General features: G+C 48.3%; 1 protein-coding gene across 1 annotated transcript in view; it reads left to right on the forward strand.

Moving 5' to 3' along the window:
* The window catches only part of AFAP1L1 (actin filament associated protein 1 like 1), a 58,112-nt gene that overhangs the window by 3,370 nt on the left and 28,521 nt on the right, over positions 1-26,221 (forward strand). The window contains exons 2-5 of the mRNA XM_033097021.1: positions 22,094-22,222; positions 23,299-23,382; positions 24,125-24,222; positions 25,311-25,419. Coding sequence (XP_032952912.1) covers positions 22,094-22,222; positions 23,299-23,382; positions 24,125-24,222; positions 25,311-25,419 — 420 coding nt within the window. The remainder of the gene's footprint in view (positions 1-22,093; positions 22,223-23,298; positions 23,383-24,124; positions 24,223-25,310; positions 25,420-26,221) is intronic.

Below are 26,221 nucleotides of genomic sequence, written 5' to 3' on the forward strand. Positions count from 1 at the left end.
GGATGCAGTAACGGACTTAGAAACCACTGATGTATTATAATGAAATTCCTTCTAGCAGGAATTCCCGATCATGAATATCATACAAAGAGAATCAGCCATTGATGAAGGTAACGCTTTCACTACAGACTAATGTGGCTAATACACCACGTTCTATAGGACAAGGAATTAACTATCCTCCTATGAGGATAAAATATGGATACTGATCACACCTATTTTGGGGGGTTGTTGTAAATATGAAGTGCATCGAAAATACTTCAAACATCACCTAGCCACTCAATAAATGCTGGCTACCGTAATAATTACAATCTTTTAAAATCAGATTCAACACAATAAAATTGCTTTATAGAACTTTGCTTGGTCCCTCCACAAGCTGGTCTGACTCTGATGACACTTAGTGAGTCCCTCCTCTGTTTTAAATACTAAGCTAGAGAGCTGTTATACATCTCCAAGATGGGGCCATGTCAGACTCTTCTCTGTATCCCAGACTTCCTTCATGGTGCTTGCCTCTTGGAAATCCATCTCCGAGCTTCAATAACTGGACCCCTGTCTGACTGACATTTCTGAGTGACTGAGAAAATACTAATACATAGGCCAATATGTACATTTGCTCTTAATTTATCCTATTTATTTGTGCCTGCTTACTGTGGCTGTGTCTTCACAATTTTGCTTTTGTGAACTTTCCAGTCTTCTCAAGCCATCTTGTTTTTAAAGTCTTTGCTCTACATTTTCTCTGATTTTTTTTTTTAATATGCCTTCTTCATGGCCAAGGTTATGTCTGTCCAGCTCACATGAAGTCATTTATTTCCCTAAGATTCCTTTTCTTTCCACCTCACAACTTGTTCTTTTTCAACTAATTGGATTCATCCCAAGATGGGACTTTCTTTTGCTGCATTCTATAATCTTTTGGAGATCATATTGTCTATTGGGCAACTCAAGAAATAATTTGAAGCCCTTCTTTTCATTAAATGAAAGTTTTATTGTTCAAGAGATGGTAGAAAAACATATTCTGTGTCTTGCTCTCCGTTGGACCAGCTTTGAGATCCCTATCAGGAAAGCCACATCTTCTCAATCCATAGCTTCTTCCATTGACAAGCAGCCTGTAGCTACATCTACGACGAGCCTGTCCCATGGCTATGAATTCCCATACCTCTTCCCTGACATCCAAGTTCATTCTCTACTCCTTCTATCAGTCACTGACCTTCTGAAAGGAATACTCATCCATACTCATCTTTTCCATCCAAACGTGTTCCATGAGGTCTCCTTCGCCAGCCTGGAAACTCCGTACAGCTGACTGACTCCGAGAATAGACAAACTGGATTTGCAGTTTGACCGAAACTTCCTAGCTGTGTGACCTTGCGCTGTATGATTTGGGTAAATTACTTAATTTCTCTGAACTTCAGTTTCATTGCATTTGGAGTATCATGGGAAAAGCTAGCTCTTGGGAAGCATTCAATAAATGCTAGATGTTATATTTTTCAAATGTAATTCCTTGGATTTCAGCCACACTCTGCAATGGGTGCATATAGTCACATGGGGCCATGGTATTTAACCTGCCTCTCTTCCCTGGAGAGGCTTCCGCTGGTCACTGGGCCCCACTTCATTTCCTTGTCCCACTCAGCTGCCTTAGTGTTTGGCTCTCCAGTTTAGTCAGGGTTTTTTCTGCCTCTCCCTCAAATATCAGTTTCAAACACCCCTTCTCACGTGGGTGAGCACACTGCCAAGTAAGTTCCTCCCTCCCCACCCACTGCCAAGAGCCTCTCATTATTCCATTCTGATCTTTGTTTCAGAAAAACAATCCTGTTTTGGGATACCATCAGCTTCTCATACCCTTCTTACCCTTAAAAAAAAAACCCAAAAACTGGCAACTGAACGAAAAATTAAACACACAGATACACACACCCCTGCCACCCCTAAGCATTTCCTCCTTCCTTCCCTGGCCAAATCTCTCAAATAAATGGTCAGCAGGCACAGCTTCCTTTCCTTACCACACATTTCTCTCACTCCCTGAAGTCTCACTTCCAATCACACCTTCTGCTGAAAGCCCAGACTTCAGGGTTACAAACGGCTTCCCTGTTGTCTAGTCTTTCACCTCCTCAAGTTCTCAATAGAGACTTCTCTGTAGCTCTGTTGACCCTCTGCTTTTTTCTAAACATACTCTACCTTGCAGAGATGGGAAAAGCATGGATTTGGAATCGAGTTAAGTCTAGCTTAAATGACCACTGCTCCATCCCTCCAGGAAGCCCTCCCCTTGCCCAATCCCTTGTTATACAAGTCACAGCCTCTGCTTCTCCTGCCCTAAGGCAAGTGACCCAACTAAGTTTTGTTCCCTCAGTCTGTAAAGCAGCAAGAACGACACCCAGCACTGACAGACTGAAATGTGGTAATATTTACCCAGCACCCAGCGCCCGGCCATAGTGGGTGCTTACTAATTGCTATGTCCCATCTCCCCCTGTGGCTCGCTTGTTTCTTCTTTTACGGCTCTTGCTCCTCTCGCCCTTTATCTCCCCACCACCTCAGCCCACTTTCAACACTCACTCCTGCAGAGAAGCAAGCCCCTCTAGGACTCTCAAAGTCCATCTTCAGCCATGAGTCGGGCTCCACTCCTGCATGACCTCCTTCCTGCCCGTGGTACGTTTCCATTCAGAGGTCAACCCAACCTCTCAGTGACCCAATTTTGAACTCATCTTATTCACCACCAAATCAGATGACCCTTCCTGTTTCTCTGTTTCTGTTAACGACACAACCACGTGAGGAGCTGCTGAAGGAAATGGGGGTTTGCGAATGAGACTAAATCTGAAGGGGGACATGGGATGAGTCCTGTAGAAGACGTAATAGAAAGACTCTCCAGAAGGCTGTACAAGAGATTAAACAGGTCTAGCTAGGCTCAATCTAGAAGCACACAAATGAAAAGAGGTATTGCATAACAGAATTGGAGTTGCCCAGGATATCATGAAGCACAGGCTGAACGTCCACAGATCAGAGAAGCCATGCAGTGGCTCCTATGGGGACCACAGTCATATATAACTAAAGAACAACTGTCACTTAACCCTCAAGATGTTTCCACAGACATGACTCTCTTGCAAATTATAGAGAACAGGACATCTAGGAGTGTATACTTCAACCTAAAGCATTGGTCTTTGATTTAAATATGCATCTACACGATAGCATAGATTTTAATGGAATTTAGGAATATCTCTGCCTGTGGATGAAATTTGGGAAAAGGGCCTGATGCAATTAAAGACAGTTTTTTAAAACTATAGAGCTGATTAGGCTTAAACCCTTCAGTAGGTTCCTACTGTTCTTAAGAAATAGACTACAAACCTTGTGATGGCCCTCACAGCTCTGCCCTGTCTGTCACCAACTTCCTTTGGGCCCTTGTCCATTTCTGACTGTGGGCCCTCCTCACACTGACCTTTGTACCTTCCCTGGTGAACTCCTGCTCGTCCTTAGCAATCTGCTTAAACATTGCTTCTTCAGTGCAGTCTTTCCCAGTCTCCCAAGCTACATCTCCCTCTTAAGGTGTGCCTACCACCCTGTACTTCTCATCCGTTGCCAATTTCACACTTGAAATTAACTGTGTAATTGAAACAGCTGTAAATGTGAGCTCTTGGAGGGCGCGGCCCTTCTCACCTGTTCTCAACTCTTTCCCCAGCACCTCGTCACATAGTAGGTACTCAAAAAATGTCTGTTAAGAATGATGAATAAATGAAAGGAAAAAAGCACATAATTCACAGAATGGAAGATGGATATGGCCACTTTCAGCTCCAGAGTTCTCCATTTCAATGATTCTCATTTTAGGAACAGAAACGTAGACTTCATTGTTATTCATCATTTCCTTTGCCTTCATCCTTTATACAATAAGACTCCAAATCCTATTGGCTATTATTGAAAACTATATCATGGTTGGCTTCTTCCCCTATATCCTGTCATCTCCTAGGAGCTTCCTCTTTCGCCTTCTCCGGCCTGCCCTACGGACCCCTCCTAATTTCTCTAAAGCAGTGGTTCTCAAATCCAGCGGGGCTCAGAGTCATCTCCTATGGAGCCTACAGAAAATATACCCCCAGAGATCTGATCAATGAGTCTGCAGTGAGGTTTGGGAATGTGTCTTTTTTGCAAAGCTCCCATGGGAGTCTGATGTGCTCCCTGTTCTAATGCACTGCTTTTAGCATGACCCTTGACCTGCCCAAACACCTTCTGGGATTCCCTGTTGCTTATTCTAGCACTGCCTTTCACACCTTTCAACCAAGTGGGACTCTCGGGTCTGGCTCTGTTACCCAACGTAGCCTTCTGAAATGTGCCATTTTATCTTTAAAAGCCCAAGCAAGTTTTCCTATTTTAGCTCCTAATACACCTGCACACACTCCTGCCCTCCCAAACTCTTCGTGCAGTGGACCTCCAGAGATGCACTGTGTTTATCTGGGGGCTTTTCCTTCCCTACTCCACCCTGCCCCCCACCCCAGCCATGGATCCCAGGATATGTGAACTCTAGCCTGAGAAGATGAACCTCCAATAAATGTCCCAGCACACAGTGCTAGAGTGGAAATGGATTTGGACATGGAAGCAGAAATCCCACACCCTAGCTGTAGCTCAGCCACATACTTCTGCAATAAGAGAACATACGTTTTTATAAAGCTTTTAACTTTTAGAAGCATTTTCCCATTCTCCACTTGTGTCCATTTCGGCTTAGTGTCAGGGATGTCGAGCATCATGGCATGCTTCGTTCAGAGCCTGGCAACCTCTGGTGATCGTACATGCTCTCCCTCAGCTGTCGTTCACGGAGGGCGTCACTATGGGCAAGAAGGAACCTGGGTTCCCTCCTTCTAGGAGGGATGTTCAGACAGAGAATTACCACTAAAATCCTTTCTCGGGGGACCCTTCCAGCCCTGAGTTTCTCTTCTGTGGCTTCTCTCAACTCTGGCAAAATCCCTGTAAAGTGGACAGCTGAGACATTCTCCCCATGCAGATGCAAAAACTGAGGTTCAAAAGGATGACTCTGCTATTCCTCCCCCCTGAAAGAGACCACTCAGCATCACCCCTTGTGTAAACTCCCCTGCCACGTCCCCCCTTCCACCTTCTCTCTGACTTTGGGTTACCTCCACCGTCCTCAGTCTTGGCTTTTGGAAGATTTTACTGCACTAACTTAAATGCCTCTTCTATGTATACGTGAGTCCTGTGGTTAGAGACTGTCTTTTCATCTCATTTCCAGTGTCTAACACATAGCAGATGTTTAATAATAATCGCCAACCGGCGCTCACCATGACTTAGGCAGTTTCCATGTAGACACTGAGCCATTTAACCCTCTCAACAAGCATGAAGTTGATGCAGTTTAGCCTTTATGTCCATAAAATATGACATTAATTTTATTGGGGGAGCACCCATAAAGGTTGCCTACAGCTAGGAATTCTGTACGGTGTGTAGCTTCTATTTTCTAAAATCACAGCTAGGACATGTGAATTATAAATATATAAACATGACTTTGTATTAAAAGTTTTATACTTTATGGCAAAATATGGTTCTATGGTAGGCTAAGGAGTACAGTCCCTGTGGAGGAGTGTTTGTGGCTCATGCCAGTGTGTGAATGCATAGACTTTTTGAAGTTTTTTATATATTTGTGATATTTATCTTCCTTCAGCACTGCAATCTCACCCCCCAAGGGAATTTAATGGGAAAGTTTATTGTGACTTTGTCCTCTGTTGCATTTTAAAGTTATTTAAAGTTATTTCCTGTTATTTTCATTACATAATTACAAATTTGCCATATATATATATATATATCCTCATTTTACAGATGAAGAAACTGAGAGTTAGAAAGGTTGATTTATTTACCCAGCCCTGACCGTCTCCAAACCTACGTTCTTTACCATTACTCTCCACTGCACCTCCATGAATGTTGGAGAGTCGTTCCCAGATCAGTTATATGAAGGACTTACTAGGTAAGCCACCAGGTGGGGGCAGGAAGGCTGCAGAGAAACAGGACAGAAAAGGGATCAGAACAATTCCCTGCATCACTTAATGGTAATGGCCAGGCAGCTGACTTGAGATTTGATTTCTTACACTCCTCCTTTACACTCCTCCTGCTGTGGCCCTTCCAGTTCTGGTGGTTTAGCTTTCAAGAAGCTCTCATCTTCCTGGAATTAACAAAGAGGCTGCCCCAGGAGGGTCCAGGCAGGGTTTGTTCACCATCTAAAATTCCATTCAGGGAATCCCAGCCGCACCCCAAGTGGGGGTGGAGGTGCAGAGCTGGATAGGCAAGAGCCTTCTCCCTGACACAGCTGTCAGGCTGCAGAAGGGGCAGAATGTGGCACCACATTGCAGTCATTCCAGCTCTGGGGAATTTGCGGACAGCATGTCCCGCAGGAGGCAAGCTCGGGGCTTTTTATAGCCCTCTAAGAACGAAGGGGAAAACTGATCTCCTGAGAGGGAGGAGTGGGGCACGTGTCTTTTCCAGGCACCATTCCCTCCACCGTGCAGTCCCAGGGAAAGAGGCATGGCTAAGTGAGCAGTGTGGAGGGGTGGAAGTGCGCTTGCCGCCTGGGAGACTGCGATCCCAACCAAACCCAGTTCTTTGAATCCCCTCCTTGGGCTTTAGTTTCTTCACCTGTCAGCCCAAAATATTATAGTATAGGGATGTGCACACCTCAGCCCATGGACCAAATCCATCTCTTTGTGAGTAAAATTGCATTGGAACACAGCCACGCCCATTCATTATGCATTGTCTGTGGCTACTTTCTCACTACAAGGGCAGAGGTGAATAGTTACAACAGACGTCACATATGGCCTGCAAAGCCTAAAATATGTACTATCTAGTCCTTTACAGAAGGAGTTTGCCAAGCCCTGGATTAGACAGCAGAGAGTTGGGAGTGTCTGCTTGTAGCACTGTGGTGAGAAGGGTCTGAGGGTGTGTCCAGACCCAGGAATGGAGCAATGTCTTTAGACCATACTAGAGTATGTATTCAAGAGTAGCATTGGACGAATGCCATTTACCAGTGTTTTTCAAACTACTTTTAGCCCCAGAACCCTTTTGCAAACAAAATCTTAAGCAATAGAGCTGCTTCGGGTGAAGTAAGAGTGAGAACATTGAGTACAGCCCACTCTATCCTTCCTACGCCCAAGGCAGCCTCTAAGGGAGCTACACACATCCCACACCTCCATCAGAGCAGCACTTGAAAACCACCTATCTAATCCCTATGCCCCCCATTTTACAACTGGGGAAACTGAGGCTCAAGGAGCGGCATCTTGCCTAAGGTCACATGATCAACTCCCAGGTGGTTTTCCACAAAACCGCTATGTGGTCATGAGGTACCAGCAGAAGACAGACAGACAGACTCCCCTGCTGGGGAGGAAACCTGTCCATTGGCTTTGAGGGCCTCAGGGCTGCCATTAGTGTATGGGTGGCCACGACGTGTCTGCACTGAGCCAGCAGCCCACTGGGCTCAGGGCTGGGACTTGGCCAGAACACATTGCTGATGCCCGCTCATGCTTCACAGTGGTTTGGTCAAGGCTTGGGAGCCTTTTATCTGAGACCAGAGCCAAAAGAAGAAAATAAAAATCAAATTGGACCCTGCTTTTTACATTTCATTGATACCAAGACACATTTTTTAAAAATCAAAACATATCTTACCATTGCTACATTAATTTGTTCCTTGTCCTCTGTTTCTTTTTTTTAAAAAGCTATTTTTTATTAGATAAAACATCTTAAAATCAGTGACACTTTAGAATGGAGAAATTATGATAATTTATACTAAAGCTTTCTTTTGAAGATGGAATCAGATTTATTCATTTGTAGAATAAATATTTATTCTTCCTGCCCATTCTTGTTGAAGGGTTTGCTGAGAGCAGATCCAGCTGATATGAAACCAAAGGGAATTTGGGATTTTTTTTTAGCTCCACTTGAACCAAGAAGAAAACTGATCTAGGAGTCTGCTGGGAAGCCAGAGAGACAGGTCTCATTTTCTCACCTCCAGCCAGCAACCAGGTGCATAGGAGAAGATCAGGGTCTCTGCACCCTGGAATCTCCTAGGGAGGCAGAGAAGTGAGACTTGGTCACCAGTGGCTGTGACATGAGATCATATCTGGTCATTGTCCATCAAAGAGAATGTATAAAGGACCAAAGGGCTCCAGGAACACTTTCTAGCCAGGAACCTCAAACACGGGGGGAGGCGGGGAACACAGCACTCCAGGTGGAGAAGATGGGAGAGTCAAAGGAAGAAAGAGGCTCAGAAATGTGCTCAGGCGCAAATTGGGTCAGCCTACCTACAACCCAGAGAAACAGGTAGAGGTTAAATGGAACCTCGATCCTTCCCAAGAAAGGGGCCTTATCGTCCAGGTCCCTAACTGGATGTGCCCAGTCCCTGAGAGACTGCGTTGCTCGAGATTTGTAACTAATAATAGAGGCAGCATAATGTAGGAGCTGAGTGCACTGGCTGTGGTGTCAGGTTGCCCGGGTTTGAATCCCAGCTCTACTCCTTCCACTTAATCCCAAGTCTGAATTTCTTCAACTAAAAATGGAGATAACAGTCTCCTGTCCGCCCATGGGGAATAATTGAATTCATGCAAGGAAAGCACTCAGCACGCAGGAAGCATTCAATTGGGAAAAAAAAAAAAAGCTAATGCTTAAAGTACAGGTTTGTAAATGATCGCCTTTCTTAATGAATTACAATGGAATCCAAGTTCTCGGTAACACTTTTCCTGGGCTTCTCTCTTCTCTCCTCCCCATCCCGGGAAGGGATGGAATTACAGAGGAACTGGGGATAAGCCTCAGGGAGTGCATGCAGCACATGAGGCTCTTTCATCCTCTGTGTCACAAAGGAAACTGGTGTTCAGCCCTGGGGAGCTCTTGCTGGGGTGTGAGCAGGAGCGGGTTATGCTAAGTGTTGCCATTTGGGGGAACTGTTAAAGCCAGCAGTGAGCTCATGTCAGAGGGAGAAGGGAGAGATTGCAAAGAGGTGACCTGTTAGGAGCTGCAGCAGATACTACAGGTGAACAGAAGGCTGTGTAACATTAACTCACCTTCATGTTTCAGTGAAGAACAGGGAGACATAAAACTTCAAACTCTGTCCATTTTCAGTAAAGTTAATTGTGTACAATTGTTGGTCGAATGGGGGAGCACAGAAGACGTTTGTCTGGGGCTCTTGGAGACTCAAGACATTCATTCCCAGGACCTTTGACCATCATTTCCTTGATCCCCACCCCTAGTCTTGGAGGCAGGAATCACCCCTGGTCTTCCAAAACCTGCCCCAGGGTGACTGAGCTCCCTGAGGGGCTGGATTTCTGGGCACCTGGCCCAGAACCAAATCCAGGGTTAGCACCAGGCAGCTTTTGCAGGCGATGGTAAGGAAAGAGGAGGGACTTCCTACCTGGGCAGAAATCAGGGCAGCCATTCTGAGCCTGACCTTCAGCCTCGCCCCTACAACATCTGGGCTCACCTCTGGGCAATGCTTGATCGCCTGTAATGCTAGCATCAGTAGTAATAACCATCCTTTACAGAAGGACTCTGTGCGCTTGGCCCAACGCTTAGCTCTCCGTACATGATCTCCCTTTCTGCTCACCACAACCTTCTGAGATGAGTGCTCTCATGATCTGTCTCACAGACGAGAAAACTGAGTGGGCGTCACCTGCCGGGGGTCACTGGGCTAGGGAGGGCAAATCCAAGTTTTGATTCTGGGTGTTTTTCACCCTAGTCGCCTAGTGTGTCAACTACCCACTCTATTGATTCACCTCTTAGAAGGGACATCTGCCTCTCTTCTTAGTTCAGGTTTCTGGAACATTCTTCTATATGATGAACCTAATACTGTGGTCTTGGAGCTGCCACTCGCTGGTCCAGGTATGCCCTGCAGGGCCCCCAATGGCCCAGGGAACAAGTCTGCCCACCTTCCGTCTCCCCACACCCATTTGAGTCCTTCTGCACTTGGAGACAGTTGTCATGGGCAGGATTTACAGCCTCCTCCCTGGTCTGTGGACCTTCCTCTGAATTCTGGGTTGTCTGTTAATCCCTCCGCAATCACCTGCTATGTACCCATTATTGTGCTAGGCACTGGGCAACAGTGGCAGATACTAAATCAGGCAACATCTCTGCCCTCATGGGTTCACAGTTTAATGAAGGATTTTAAACAAGTCCTCTGTTCTCGAGGGTGTAACAGGATGACTTCACCTGTCCAGGAAGGCAGGACTGATCTCTGGGAGGAAGCAGCTTCTAAACTAACTCTCCAAGGTTAAGTGGGCAATATCTGGGACGTAGGGGGGATTTTAAATAACAGTCAACTCGTGTGCATCAGAAATTGCTCTAAGCACTCTATGTGATACCTTAGTGGATCTGCACAACAACCCTAGAAAGTCGGTATCATCATCCCCATTTTGCAGGTGAGAAGACACAGAGAAGTTAAGTAACTTGCCCTAGGTCACACAGTAATGGGTAGCAGGTGGAGGAAAACAAGCCATGCAGAGGAAATACCATGAACAAAGAGCATTGGGGTGGGGTCTCAGATATCGAAAATAGGTAAGAAATAATACCAATAATAATTAAACATAACACAGATAAATACATACTATGATCCTATCAGTGTAGCCTAAGGCATCTATTGATGATTTTTCTGGGTTTTTTTTTTTTTTTTTAATCACACTGAGGTTTCTGTGGGCTGACTGTCAACCTAACTCTTCGGTCTCATCTCCTGAATCCTACACAGGTTCTGTTGTTTGGGGAGAGCAGGAACAGATGGCACATACACTACTAATAAAAATTTACCCATTTACAAAACTTCAGGGTACACAGTGCTCTCGCTTTTCACAGACATTGTCAGATTTGAGTCTCACAACAGGCCTGAGAAGTAGGTAGAAGTAGGTATCATCACCCTGCTTTAACGTTAAGGAAATTGAGGCTCAGAGACGTGAAGCAACTTGCCCAAGGCCACACAGCCAGTAAGTGTGGAGCTGGGGCTTAAGCCCTAGGCTTTTGACTCTAGCTCCTGTGTTTTCTCCTCTACACAGAAACACAGTGTACAGTCGGAGGCCAGAAAGATTCAAACATGGCACCTTTGACCTCCAGAAAGTTCTCAGCCTCTTTAGGCCCCTGTTCCTTGTCAGTAAAACGGAGACAAGAACAGTTCCTGCCATACAGAGGTGATACAAAGATTAAATTAATAGGCACAGAGAATGTTCCCCAGTGGACTATCACACAACACAATGAATAAACACAATGACAGGCAATGATACGGATAAATCTTAGCAATATAATAGTAAAGAAAAAAGTCACAAAAGATTACCTGTAGCACTATACCCTTTTAATAAAAATAACTAAAAAAAATCGTATCGGTACATCTAGTTGCAATGACACTATATACAAGGGAAAGAAAGCAAGGATGTGAAGAAGACAGCATTCACGATGGCAGTTAGGTTAGGTAAGGGAGGCAGCAGTGTGGGATCCTAGGGGGATGTAAAATATGGCCCAGATCCTGGCTTTTGCTTTGAATGGTAGATTCACGGGCACTTGCTACAGTAGCAAGCATAACTGATTACATAAATAAATAAGTGAAAGTGGAGCATGTATGGACCAATGATGACAGTGTCTCATGAAGCAAGGATGAGAATTAACCCAATTTTTGTCTGCCTGAAATCCTGTATGTAAAAAGAAATCAAAGTGTCAGGCACAGCACCCAGCTTGCAGGAGTGTTCAATAAACGTTCTGTTTCATTCTTGGATACCTTTATTATTATCTGCATTATCCACATACCCCTAGCCAGCCCTTCTCAATGTCTGCCCCAGGCTATCGGTGAGATGGGTCCTCAAACTCAAATTTCTCAGAAGCAGAAAGCCCAGCCCCTTCCTGTGGCCAGGCACCCATCCTGTGAATGGACACTAGTGGGAAATGGTCATGAGGCGCTCACGGCTGGTTCCAGCAAGCTTCGAGGGTATGGAACCCCTGTTAGAAGAAGGCCAGAAGGTATTACAATGCAGCAATGAAAAGCTTAGGCTCTAAAGTTAGGTCTACATTTGACTCTTGGTTCTGTTCGCTACATGCCTTTAGACAAGGGACTGTGAGCCTCTCTGCGCCTCACTTGGTTCATGTGTAAAACAGAAGGTAAAAACAGTGTCTACCTCACAAAGTCATTATGAGGATTAAATGAGGCAATCCATGCAAAATGCTTAGCACAACATCTGGAACCTCACTTACGAGCTCAAAAATACTACCTGCTTTTATCATCGGGTATCCCAGGCTACTCCCTGAGACTGCTTCTATTTCCTCAAGCTTTGGGTGAAGGAGGTGGTGCAGACTACTAAACTACTAAAGACGGAAACAGCTGCCATCTTGTGTGTGGGGGGTGAATGTACGTGTCACAGTTTTCCACTTCCTCCTGGAACCATTTCCTTTGTGAGCTAAACAGGGAGGAATCTGTAGACAAAGGAACAATTCTGGGAGAGCTCAGTCCCCCAGCCAAAAGTTGTTTCCTTAGAAGTCAGTGGCTTGCCCCACCCCCTCCTGTCTGGAAATGGCTTGTTGAGAGGGACCTATGGCTTCCCTGGTGGCCCAGGGCTGAGAAACAATGTGCCCAGAAAGAACAAGTGCTCTGCTGACGATGACAGACCTGTGCAGAACTTCTGTGAGGGACGTCATTCAGATGCAAAGCTTCACTGAGCTTGACTCCTGGGAAGAGAATCACCTAGAAGCAACCCCATGACCTGCTTCCCCACTGACCTATGACCTCCTTGACCTCTGGCCTCCCTGTCTTCCGGAAATAACAGTAGATCACAGAATTGTGCTACTCTACCATCCCTAATAATAATCCCCACGGTTTACAAATTTCCCAACCATTCCCCATTTCCCCGGCACAAACTACACATGGGGATGCCAACCCCCTCATCACAGCAGAAGAAAATGACACTCAGAGGGGTTAAAGGACTTACCCCAAATTCTACATTAGTAAGTGGGAGGAGTTAGAACCCAAACCAGATCCTCTCGTGCCAAATCCCAAATCTTGCCACTCTTCTTTCCCACCTCCCTTCCTCAGGATTCTACATTTCTGTCCCATGGAGTCAAACTCGTACTATTCTCTTCAGCATAAAGGATGTCCAGTTTCCTGCCAGAGCTGTACTCAACACACACACAAAAGCCTTCCAAGGTGACCTCACTCCCCCTCGGCCTCCTCACACCAGGGCTAAATTTAACTCCTGGAAAGCGGTCCACACTGAGGCTTTGGCTTTGCAGCTGGGGATTCTTTGCTCCTCTTTTTTCATTCTTTTCTAAGCCGCATGAACCATGGTCTTCCCTGCACACTCTGGGACAACAGGAAGTGTTTGTTTTGGTGACCGACAATGCTAGTCCGACCAGTGTGGTCCCCTCCGACGTTCTGCACACTGGCCTTCACTGGATTCAGAGAGAAGTGCTTGTAAATGCAGAGGAAGGAAGTGGGACGTGCCCAGGGCCCGGATGAGTAGATATGCAGCAAGTTGGAAGAGACAGTGGGCAGGGGAAGGGGAGAAGGGGCCATTCTACTGAACTCACCTGGGTTGCTGGGGGCCTCTCTGCTGGTTTATCCAGAGCTGGCCTTAGACAGAAGTCGCACCCTGAAGGAGCACTGCAGGAGGCCTCACCGAGTAGCTCCTCAGTATTCTCCCCATTCTGAAATCCTTCCTTCCCACACTTGCAAAATGGGGCTAGCCCACCTTGTCATAAGAATTATGTAAACAAAAATTATGTAAAGAATACATGTCAATTTCTTAAAGCAGGATGTGACGTACATAAGAGTATGGAAGAGGAATGGAAATAGCTAACATTTATTGAGCACTTAGCACGTGCCAGACACTGTTCCAAGCACATTCTCATCGAGTAGTGCCCGTTCCCACTGGTGAGGCGGATGTGCACATAGGTCCCAGACGATCTCTATGAGGCCTGCGGCGGTTATGTAAGTGTCCCAAAGGAGCACAGCTAGGAAATGGGGAAACAGGACTTGAACTCAAGTAGTTTGGGTTGCTAAATATGTTAGTTATCATTTCCCAACTTACATGTTAAGGTTAAAGTCCAACAACCACAAAATGGGCATCACTAAGGAGATGCCATATTCACACGAGGAATACAAGTTCGATCAAGCAGGGTTTGGGGAGCCCAGTGAGAAATTGGAGCCCAGTGAGAAATTGGGCTTCTGGTTCCTTTTATTCCCCAGGGCCTTTTTTGTTCCCTCTTTTTTTCTTTTTCTTAAGCGTCTTTTTACTATGCTGAGCCACTTTACTGTGCTGAGCCTTCGTTCTAAAATCACATTAGCTGTTGCACTTTCTCAACTCTGAAGAAAAGTTTGCTTCTAGAATTCATTCATTCCACAAATACTTAAGCACTTATCTGTGTCAGGCACTAGCAAAAGCTGGCATTTTTCCTGCCCTCAGGGAGTTCAGGCTCGTGGGGGGTGGCAACTGATGTTAATCAAAGAAATGCTTAAGTAAGTCTAACATTTCACGTGAAAAGGACCACAAGGAGAATGATGCTCTGAAAGCATAAATGAGGGGGGTTGGGGTGTGGTCAAGAGGACAAGGAAAGTTTCCCTGAGGAAGTCACGAGTGAATTGAGAGCTGAAGGGGGGCATTACTGGTGTCAGGAGAAGGGCGTTGGGATAGGCAGAGGGAACAGTATACGCAAAAGCCCCACGTTAAGAGCCTAAGGAACTGAGCATGAAGGAGGCCTGAAAAGAGGTGTCTTTGGAAGGGCCTGCAGGGTTGGAAGGCCACAAGAAAGGTTCCTCTTCCTATCGTTCCCCCCACACAAACATTGAGGTAACACCTGCTAGGTATACTGCTTTCCTTTCAGGGTGACGTGACTTCCCACTGCTATCTTGGGTCATACCTCATTAATGTGCTAGCTTGTTGAAACACAATATACAGAAAGCCATCTCTAAACCCATGATCAAAAAATTTTAAAGTAATATGCTGGTTGTTTCTCCAGGTCAGGAGCCTTTACAAAATGGAAATTAGGTTATTTTGCTGTTTGAAAATGAGAAAGGAAATTTGAGTCAACCAAAAGAAAAATTGTAGGCTCTTCATAAAACTACATTCTGACAACGCTTCCTATTTTCCATCTTTAAATCGTGCTGGTTGCATTCCCTCTGACTTTGAAAACAAAGAAGGATGAGTTCTCTTTGTCCTAAAGAGACTTGTCTAATGGTGAGATGGGGAAAGGAGGCATTGTGCTTCCTCCTACTGCTTTGCAATTAATGAAATTGTAACTTCCAAGCTGTTTTCAAGCATTTTTTTTCTTTTAATTCCAGAGTCTAAAAGGTGACCAGAAATGAGATCAAAAGCCAGAGTGCCCACAGGGCTGACCTGGTAGGAGCCCTAAAAGGGTTGTTATTCCTGTGGTTTGCTGAAGTTTAATTTATTCACTTCTCTTTTGTCATGGAAATTAGACTCATTACCTTTGAAAACTCTAAATATATCCGACCTTCCCTGCACTAGAACCCAGACTGGCCGTGCAAAAACACCTTCTGTTTGAAGGTTTCATCAGGCCCTGTCAGGGGTGTGGGCTAGAGATGTGGTCCCGGGATTAATGTTTTCCTGTGGCTTCACTTCTGCTTTCCACTTTTTGATTTCAATTAGGTGGGGAGGGTGGGGGAGCAGAGAAATAATTGATCTTAGTCTCCGTTGGGTATTTACCAGGAACAATAAGCACTTTGTGCTCTAATCTTAGATATATTTTTAAATCGGTTTCTAATTTTATTTTGCAAACTTTTTGTGCATCCCAGAGAACAATTATCGCCCATCTTGGGTTTCTGTGCCTGTCTGTCCCACACAGTGAAAGATTGAAGAGTTATAAACAATGATTAAACCATTTCTTCCTGTTTTTTTCCCCTCATTGGAATTCACTGTACCTCCCGGAGGCTCAACTAAACCAAACAAGATCAATGAAATGTATTCATGGTTCTAAATAAATGTTAGATGTCCTGCTGCCCCAGCCCGTTCTCACAAAGCAGGAATGAACTGGACCAGGAGGGAAGATGGGAGGGGGTGGGTGAGGAATTGGTGTAGGAGATCTCTCCTGACTGGGGACGGCAGGACCGGGGTTTCTGAGTTGTATTCCCGCCCTTCCGACTGGACGATGTTGTCCCCTCACCTGACATGGCGCGGTTCCTTAGAATGTGAGCACCCGGAGGGAGGGGATCCACTACCTCCACTGACAGAAGCACCCCAAGCTTATGGGTCGGGCCCCGAACCGTGAACAGTCCACGTGATGGGGCTTGCAAAGTCCATGAGTCCTCTTGCCCCCAGATCCCCACCTCCCTGTTCTGACCACTGCACCTGGAACTGGAGGGCAGTCACAGAGGAACAGGGTACCTGTCAAGTGCACTGAGGGCCAAGTACACTGAGCGCTGCATTTCATCTTCACGATGACCGTGTGAAGCAGCTATTGTTAGAACCCATGCTGTTTGCAGATAAAGAGCTGGAAGCTTGGCCAAGTGAAGGCATTTCCCCAGGAGCCCATAGCTGGACCATGGCAGAGCTGGGAGGGAGGCCCAGACCGTGCACGGCCGGTGCTTTTCTACGACTCATCTATGCATCAAGTTTTGTGTGAATTTAATACTAGATACTTCGATTTTCAGTTGGTTGTGTGGCCGTAGCTGAGTCAAATAACCTTCTTGACCGTCACTTTCCACATCTTTAAATTGGAGAGTTAGAATCCTGTGTGTTGAATAAATGCTCGTTGGGCTTCTACACGATTGAGACACAGTTCCTGTCCTCAGGGAGCTTGTTACAAACACAGCAAATCTGTCACTAAGCACTAGCCGTCAATACTCTGGAGTCTGCATGGTTCTGGGAGTGTTAGGAGCAGCAGCAGCAGCGCTGCGACCTCCCTGAGTGACTGCAGGCCTCGGGCACAGCACCAAGTGCTGCGCAAGCAGGACCTGACTCACTTCTCCCACCCGCGGAGGTTAGGATGCTATTATTCGCATTTCACAGATGAGAAAACAGTTCTTTAAGGTGCCCATCTTTGTACCACTCGCTCAGAAGTGGCAGCACAGGAATTCTGCTTCGCCCAGGCCTGACCCTAAAGCCTAACCACTGTGCTCCTCTGTGTCTTCCGTGGGGCCCTTATTCCCACCGCAACTCTCAGGTATCTCAGAAGGGGTGTCTAATAATAATTTGTTGAGCAATGAGGACGGTCTTCGCGCGGTCCTGACATTCACAGACATGGCCCGTAGTGTGTTTTCTGGTGGAGTATGTTTCAAAGTGTGAACTTTGGACTAGCTACATCAGAATCCAATGCAGATTCCTGCGTCCCTGTACAGGGTCCTACCGAATGAGACTCTCTGGGCAGGAGGTCCAGGAATCTGCATTTTCAACAAAACCCTCGGGAGAGTCTTATTCTTGTGAAAATTTGAGGCTGCTGTCGTAGGACTATCTCTGAGCCTTGCAGAACCATTCATCATATGCTTTATGTGTACATGATTGCTCTCCCAATTAAATGCTCTGATGGTTTAAATCCCTGTGGCTTGAATTCACTGGAGTTAAAAACAAAACTGCCATCAAAGGCATTTCTGAATTCACTCCACCTGAAAGCGAGCTTTCGGGGGGGAGTTCTGTATTGTCCTTGAAGAGCCGAGCGCTGGCTGAAAGCTATCCTGCACCCATGTGTGAGCGTCTCTCTGGGCTGAGGTCCCGCGGTTGTGAAGTCAGGTACTCATATGTGCTTTGAGGCGCCTGTTTTTAAGATCGTCATAGTTAGGACTCTGAAGTTCAAAGGGGTCGGTGGGCAGAAGCCCACTGAGCAGGAACTTCAGCCTCATAATGTCAGTCTCCCACCCACCAAGTGGGGGACCCGCCCCCAGGTCAGCAGCCCCAGTGAAGTCATAGCCCAGAGCCCTCAGCAGGAGAGCTTTGAGGAGCTGCCCGCCTGCTCCCGCCCTGGCCTGGCCTCTGCCGCTGTGAGCCAAAGTCTTCTGATGGAAGATTCAGGGGCAGGGGGTAAAGCTTTGAAGTCAGCCAGACCGTGGCTCATGGCCCAGCCTTACTGCTTGCTGGCTGAGGGACCTCAGTTCTCCAAGCCTCTGTTTCCTCCCCTGTAGGTCACAGAGAGCTTGTGCGGTGTATGAGGATGCAATGAGATGATGCACGAGAACGGCCCAGCACACTGTACCTGCTCAGTTCTGGGGAAGTGTCCTTGCCCGTTCGCTGCTACACGCTGAGCTTTCCCCCATGGCTCCCTCTCCCTCTGCCCCCACTGCCTGCCAGTTCCTTCCAGGCTGCAGAAACCACCACCAGCATTGGGCAGTGCCTCACGCCCATCTGCTACACTCAGATTCCCTCAGTTCCCTCCTTCTCCTCTGTACTGTTTGGACTTTCGTGATCACACCTCAGTGAAACAAAAACACTTAGAAGTCAAGGTCCCCTGTTAGAAACCCCATCACGGACCAGGGAAAAAACAAAACAGAAAAATGTGTTACAAAGCTTGTATACTATATAGCATAGCTCATGTTTTTAAACAGCAGAGAACTCACTCACAACCTAGTTGTTCTTACTTTAGAAACAATTATAACCAACCTTAAATTAGAAACAGAAGAGTTTTAGAAGCAGGAATGCTGCCACACAGGGCACTTGCTGATAGCAGCAAGAAGAAATCTTTGGAACATCACAACATAGAGAAAGAGAGGACAAAAAAGGAAGGGAGAGGCAGGGAGAGAAAAAGGGAGAGGCTGAGGGGACAACTGGTAGGAATGCTAGTTAGTAATTAAAAGGAATAAAATACTGATTCACATTATAACCCAGACGAAAACGTGATGCTACCTGAAAGAAACCAGTCACAGAAAGCCACAGAGCATTGTTTTTCTTTAACTTACATGAAATGGTCAGAATAGGCAAATCCATATAGACAATAAATAGATTAGTGGCTGCTTCGGGCTGAAGATGAAATAGGGAGTTGGGGATAATGAAATGGTTTTAAAATTGATTATGGTGATGGTCTCACAACTCCGCAAATAGAAGAACCAATGAATATACACTATTTTAAAAAATCCAAAAAGTTTAGCAATCTGAGGTCATTCATTGAAGATCAGTAATTCTCAGAAAGGTGTGGTTGGGAATGGGGGATGCCTGGAGGTCCCCAAAATGCTTTCAGAGGGTCCACGAGGTAAAAACTATGTAGCACTAAGGCCTTCCCTGCCTTTGCACTTTCCCTCTCTCACTGGTGTAAGTGGAGTCTTTCCAGAGGCGACATGACATGTGGTGACGTGGTAGCTCTGAAGGCTAATGGGATGTGTGCCTGTGTATTCTTGTGCTTTAAATTTTTCTCAGTCTGAATTCTTAATATAGTCAGTATTAGTAGACGTATCCCACATAACACAAAAGTTCTATGGGGTCCTCAATAAATTTTAAACATGTAAAGGAGTCCTGAGGCCAACGTTTCAGGACCACTGGTAGAGGGATAAACAGCATTGCACCCAGAGCCTTGACATTTCCTGCATGACAGCAGAGCACTGTCATAAAGTTTCAGGGATGAACCACGGCTGCAGGCCACAGGAAAGCCCCCGTGGTACCCTGTCTGCAGTGCCTTCCCGGTAGCCTTTAGCACGGCCTCCCTTGTGAGGAATTCCCTGTGGGCGGGCAGGGGGTGGAGAATACACAGGAACGGTGTTCATGTCCTCATCCCTCCAAGTGGCACATAATTAGTGTCCGGTAGGCATTTTGGAATTGAGTTAACTGACTTTTGGTGTCTCTGCTGAGGGTGCCAGAGAGGTTTGTGATTCCATTTGAAAACATTTCCTTCACGACAGCTAAAATTTGGCTGAAATAATTTAAAATGATTGCCTACTTCAAAGAAGACCCCCCCCCACACACACACACACCCCCTATCCAGAAGCCTCCATCACGTGGCATTGCAAGGGTTCAGGCCCTGGAGGCAGCAGGGCCTCCAGGCACCACTCACCTGGGCTCTGAGGTGAGCGGTGCCCCCTCAGTTGTGTAACTCAGCAGCTCTAAGAGTCACACAAACCCGCAGTCAACCTGGCTCCACCTCTTTCAAGCTGTGCGACCATCTCATCGCTTCTGTATCATCTAGAGCATAGGTATCCCAACAGGAGCTACTCGCAGATGTGCTGCGGGGGTTAGATGAGACATTGCAGAGAAAGCCTCCTCCCTCAGTGCCCCAAGGCAGAGCGAGCTCATGAGGTGGTACTCATGAGAGTATCAGCCCTGAGCTCTTGTCCAGCAAATTGGAGGTGATGATGGAATGCCACAGAGAGACTGCAATGTCACATTTTTCCTTCAAGTGCCACTATGCCCAAGATTTCTATTTTCAAAACAGTCCTGTACGGTCATCTGTTTGTTCTCTCTCTCATCACCCCCATAGAGAGCACCCACACTGAGCAGGCCCCAGACTGGATGCGCAGGAAGCTGAGATTCACAGTACAGCCTACAACTTCTAGAACCCCACAGCCCGCTGAGGGGGACAGACACTCATACAGACCCACACAGCACAGAGCAGCGTGGCAGACACTGCATGACAGTGATAGTAGCTGGCTGGAGGTGGGCCTTTACCATGTACGGGGCAAGGCACTTTTTAGGCACGGCATACTTCTTCTTTCCAACAACCCTATGAGGCAGGTACTGATATTACCCTCCTTTACAGAGGAGGAAACTGAGTCACAGGCTAAGTAACTTGCCAGAGGTCCCACAGCTAATGAATGATGGAGCCTGAACTTGAACCCAGGTGGTCTGGCTCCAGGGCCGGTTCTCTTATGCACAATGTTATACCCCCTCTTAGTCATCCAGACCCTATATTTATAAGTGAGAGTCTCACCATTTCCTCAGGGGGGCCCAGAGTGGGGAGAGTCAAGAGACTGGAGCTGATGTCCTGGCTCTTCTGCTTGCCTCTGTAACTTCAAGCAAGTTCCTTACCTTCTCTGAGCCTTAGTTTCTTCATCTAAAGCATAGGGATGATGATGGGACCTATCTCAAAATGTGCTGGTAGGACTGTATAAAATACTGCAAGGCAATGTAGTTCTATGGTTAAAGGTGCAGAGTGAGGGAGCCGGATCCAGTCTCTACTGGCTGTGTAACCCTGGAGAGGTTATTTAACCTCTCTGAGCCATAGTTTCATCCTTCAGATAATGGAGATGATAAAATGCTTGATATGAGATTTAAATAAGACTCAAGTAGGAAAGGGCTTAGCACAGCTCACAATAACTGTTCAGCACAGGTGAGCTTTTATTATTATGCACAAGCAACTGGGGACTTACAGAACAGGAAAATACTAGCACTGCTGAAATGAGGCTGGTCCTCAGCTCTGAGGCAAACCAAGTCCCTGTTACTGTTCGGGACAGGGAGACATCCATGACATCATGGTCTTGGCACGCTTGTCTTGAATGGATTCTGTGCTCTAGGATTTGGCGACTTCATGGGGTCTCAACCAGCAGCAGCAGCAGCAGCAGCAGCAGCCGCTGAGAGCTGGTCAGAAATGCAGACTCTCAGGTCCCACCCCGACCTCCTGAGTCAGAATCTGCATTTTGACAAGATCCCCAGCTAATTGCTATATACACTCAAGTTTGAAAAACACTGGGATGGCATGGAAAGAAAGAATGGTGAGGATAGTTTTGGGCCTGGGGTGAGAAGGGTTAATGTTTAGTTTGGCTCCCACCAAGGCACCGGAAACAGAAGGTTCCAGAGATTGAAGCATATGAACTGATGGGACAGGAAGGCTCCCTTCCTGCCTGTGTCCTGGATGGCCGGGGGCTTCAGCCTGGGCCCTGTGCTGAGCCTGGAGCTGCAGTGAGGAAGGAGCCCTGGGCCTACGAAGCAGAGGGCATCCTGGGACAGGGCGGCCTAAGTGCCTCTGCTCAGGCTACCTGGGCCCCGAGTGGCCAGGGTGAGCCTAGGAGGTTCAGTCCTCAGGCCAAGGCTATATGAGACCTGAGGCAGAATGGGAAGGCCCAGAGGAATGTCACCGTTAAGTGAACAGAGCTCTCCCAAGGGAGGCTGGAAGCCAGCACTGGGACAGCTGTGTGAGGGCCTCTGAGGTCTCCCGTGATGCCTGGCCCTGCCCTCTGCTCCCTGCTTCTCTGGCCTCTGGTGGGTGGGGGCAGGGCCAGGATCCCGGACGCAGAGCCATGATCATGCTTCCTCTTCAGTGCTGGAGCAGCTGCTCCCTGAGCTCACGGGGCTGCTCAGCCTCCTGGACCAGGAGTACCTCAGCGACACCACCCTGGAGAAGAAGATGGCCGTGGCTTCCATCCTACAGAACCTACAGCCGCTCCCAGGTCAGCCATCAGCACTCTGCCTGGAGCTCTGAGAGAGCCTTCAGGAACTCCCCAGGCCTGCGGGCAGGGGGAAGCGCAGCCTCAGAGCACGGCGTTCAGCGCTTTGCACGGCCGAGCCAGAGTCACGTCCACTTCGGCCCTTCCCCATCACAGCCCTGGCTGTGCTCTGTGCATCCTCCATCCTCAGCCCACTGCAAACACACACACAACGCACATGCCACACACACTCCACACTTTCTCACATGCATAGCTCTTCCTTCCATAGCAAATATACACTACACGACACACACCACATACAACACACAGCATGCCCTCACTAGCAGCACGCACTCACGTACACAGCACACGACACACCTCTCAAACCCCCACTCTCACATCACACACACTAACGTACGCATCACATCCACATAGCACGCGCACACACGCCCACACACAGGCCGTCTGACATACCTCAGATAGACACACAGCACACACACACACAGCACACACACACACAGCACACACACACTCACACCCGCCCCACATCGTTACTCATGCCCCTCCCTCTACTTCCCACGGCTTCTCTGCCTCACTGTGTGCCCAGCAGCACACAGTGCTCACCTGCCCCAGCCTTTCCTCACCCTAAGTCAGCCCGTGAAATCATACGTGTAAATCAAGAGCGCGGGAACTCGCGTGTGCTGTACCCACGTCCCGCTCTGTGGCAGGGGTCTGAGTGACGTGGAGGGAAATCAGTACCTGGGCCTCCCTCCCCAGTGCACACCAGGGTGATGTGTCCGCTGCCCTCACAGACTGGGAGGAGGAACGGGGTGGCCCCTGCCAGAGCCTGGCTGTCTCCAGAGCACCCCCATGTCGTTTTCCATACTGGGCTCTGGGCACCCTTTCACTTGAAGACGGAGATCTTCCCTAACAATGTAAAAATGAAAACAAAGTTGGAAAACCAGGGAAGTCATTTCAGTTGTGCACGTGCTCTGCCAACCGAGTGCTGTGCCTATGGGTTTAAGACGGATGTCTGAGTGGGGGTGGGGAGACCTGGCCCCTCCTCAGTCAGCAGCCGCAGGTCTCCTCCTTCCTCACAGCAAAAGAAGTGTCCTACCTGTATGTGAACACAGCCAACCTGCACTCTGGGCCCAGTTTCGTGGAGTCCCTCTTTGAAGAATTTGGTAAGTGACCCTCTCCCAGCCTCAGTCTGTGGAAGGGAATTACCTGCACCGACCGGGGCCTGACTCCAACATTACAACATGGAGTCATTTTAGGTAAGTCCCTGAGCCTCTCTGGGCCCTGTCAGGTCTGAAGGTCTAGTCAAAATCTGTACGGTTATGGGAAACGATCCCCAAGATCTGAGGAAAGGGAGGCATGGACACACAGGCCAAGAAGGGATGGCACACGGCGCTGTCTTGCCTGCTCCTCGCATCCGTGGGTCATGGCACCGGCGGCCCTGGGTTGAGCAGTCCAGCAGCTCAGCAGAAAATGGAGCTGTGGTGGGCCAGCAGTGGCACCACGGATGTGGGAGCAGCTAAGCTGGGCTGCGTGCAGGGTGCGTGCGATGCCTGCTCTGTCTCGAGGGAGGACAGCACTACTCCACACAGCGAGAAAGCGGCGGGTCAGGTGGGAGAGTGTGAGGGGCTGACAGACTTGGAAAGGTACTGCACTGTCATAACGTAACCCGGAAACATTTCCAACACGCTGGACCAAAAATTATCTCATTTGATCCGCTCTATAACCTTGGGAGATAGACAAGGCCAGTTTACAGATGAGGAGACTGAGTCTGAGAGGGAGGAAGTCATTTGCTCAGGGTACTAATGGAGGAGGTGGTGGAGGCCTTCTGACGTCAAATCCAGCCCTCTTCCTGCTCTGCCGTGCTCATCCTCGGCTTTCTCTACCCACTGGCCTGACACTGCATAGACTGTGACCTGAGCGACCTCCGGGACATGCCAGAGGACGATGGGGAGCCTGGCAAAGGAGCCAGCCCTGAGCCAGCCAAGAGCCCGTCTCTGAAACATGTGAGTCATGGCCTGGGTTCCCACACCCTCAGGCTCTCTGTCCCTCTGGAAGGGGCAAGGGAAGCTCTCGCCCACACACAGGGGACACTCCTCACTGTACAGGACCCTGATCTCTCTTCTATGCGTGGTTAAGGGCGGAAACAGCACAAGAACATTTCAATGACTCATGCTCACTGTCCTGTGCTGAGTAGGGATAATATGGTGAACTGACCTGTCCCTTCAGGCCCAAAGGACGTCCCCACCCAAACTTCTGATTGCAGTAATACAGGTGGAGTGATAGGGAAAACTCTGGACCACAAGTTTGGTGGCCTCTGCTCTCCTCCCTGCTGCTGTGTGGCCTTAGGAAAATCACTTCCCCTCTCTGAGCCTGAGTTTTTCACCTACAAAATGACAGTATGGATCTGGGGTTCCCAGGCTTGGGGCCGTGGAATCAGGGCCCATAATCACATCAAGCATTTTCTGTTAACTGCATAATTCACCGTCAACATCACCATCAACAGGACCAACTGTTGACCACTTATTGTGTCCTTTACATGCTCATAGCAACTGAGTTAGGTTGGTAGAATTGTTATCCCCATTTAACAGGTAAGGAAACTAAGGCTCAGAGAGAGTAAGTGACATGTCAATGTCCCACCACTAGCAAGTGACAGAGCTTAGCTGGAGAGCCAGGGCTCCCTGGCCTCAGAGTGTAACCTCACAGCCACAAGGTGATACAGCCTCCCTACATAACGTGTCTCCCAGTTCCTTGTCCTGCTGTTCCTCACATGTACGTGGATGTGGTTGCAGCGTATTGCGGAGCTCGTGGTAGCTTTGACGATTCTGCATGTGGTCATCAAGTGTATAACCACTTCTGTGTGGCAGCCCACACAACTTTCAGACATCACAGAGGAGCCCTGATGCTAAATCATTTCAATCAGAAATGTAAGACCAAGTAAACTCTCAAGGTTTCCCGCTCTGCCCTTCCACAAGCCTGTTAGAAGCTATGGCTTCACATTCAGATGCTACGTCCTGCCTTGTAGGAGCTCCCGTGTCCCTCTCCCCGGCCTCCTGGCCTTCGTGGTCTCACACACCTCCTTCGTCCCCTCCAGGCGGCCGACCTGCCCCCACCGCTTCCCAACAGGCCTCCGCCAGAAGACTACTATGAGGAGGCCCTTCCCCTGGGGCCAGGCAAGTCCCCCGAGTACATCAGCTCCCACAGTAAGTTCCAGTGCCCCTGGGAGTCAGGGGCCAGGGGGCGGAGGCTCCTCTCCTGAAGCTCCAAGCTCAGCACCCACACAGCCATTCCCACCTCCTGAGGAGGTGCCACCTGAGCACCTGGCCTCTTTCGTGACAAGCTGGGTGGGCCAGCGGGTGTGGCGCCGGAGCTCCGGGACTTGGTTCTCGTCCCAGTTCTGTGTGGCCTTGGACAACCCCCAACCCCTGAAAACAGCTTTTTGTATGTAGAGCAGGTGACTCTATTTTATCCACCTGAGAACAGGGGAGGAAGAAGAAGATAAAGTGCTGCTGGGCCATGAATCCCAGGTCATGACCCTCAGCTGGATGAGGCCCGTCCTGCTCCCCGGAGAGCTCACTCCCAGAGACTGAGAAGCTGCCTCCGGGAGCAGCGGGGGTCCTGGGCAGGAGGGAAGGGAGGGCCTCAGGAAGGGCCAGGGGCCTTGTCCAGGGAGAGAACGCCAAGCCCACCAGGGAGCATCCTTCCTCCCACACGCAGTGTCCAGCCCTGCCAAGTGTCTGAGCGCTTTGCCCCGGTGCCCCCGCCCTCTTCCCCATCACCTTCCTCCTCCAGCCCGCCTCTGGCCCTGACTCCCCGGCCACCTCACCTGGCATGTCACCAGCCTCTGAGGCCTCAGAGAGCCTGCTGGGAAAGAACAGGCTCTGAACCTCACTGGGGAAATAGACCTGGATGTCCCAAGTGCGAGAATTGCAGCGCTGCCATCCTCCGGAAACAGATGGACAGTGGGGGCTGGAAGCCCAGAGCAGGGCTCTGGAGAACAGGGTG

This window comes from Rhinolophus ferrumequinum, chromosome 24 (assembly GCF_004115265.2).
Source record: "Rhinolophus ferrumequinum isolate MPI-CBG mRhiFer1 chromosome 24, mRhiFer1_v1.p, whole genome shotgun sequence".
NCBI lineage: Eukaryota > Metazoa > Chordata > Mammalia > Chiroptera > Rhinolophidae > Rhinolophus > Rhinolophus ferrumequinum.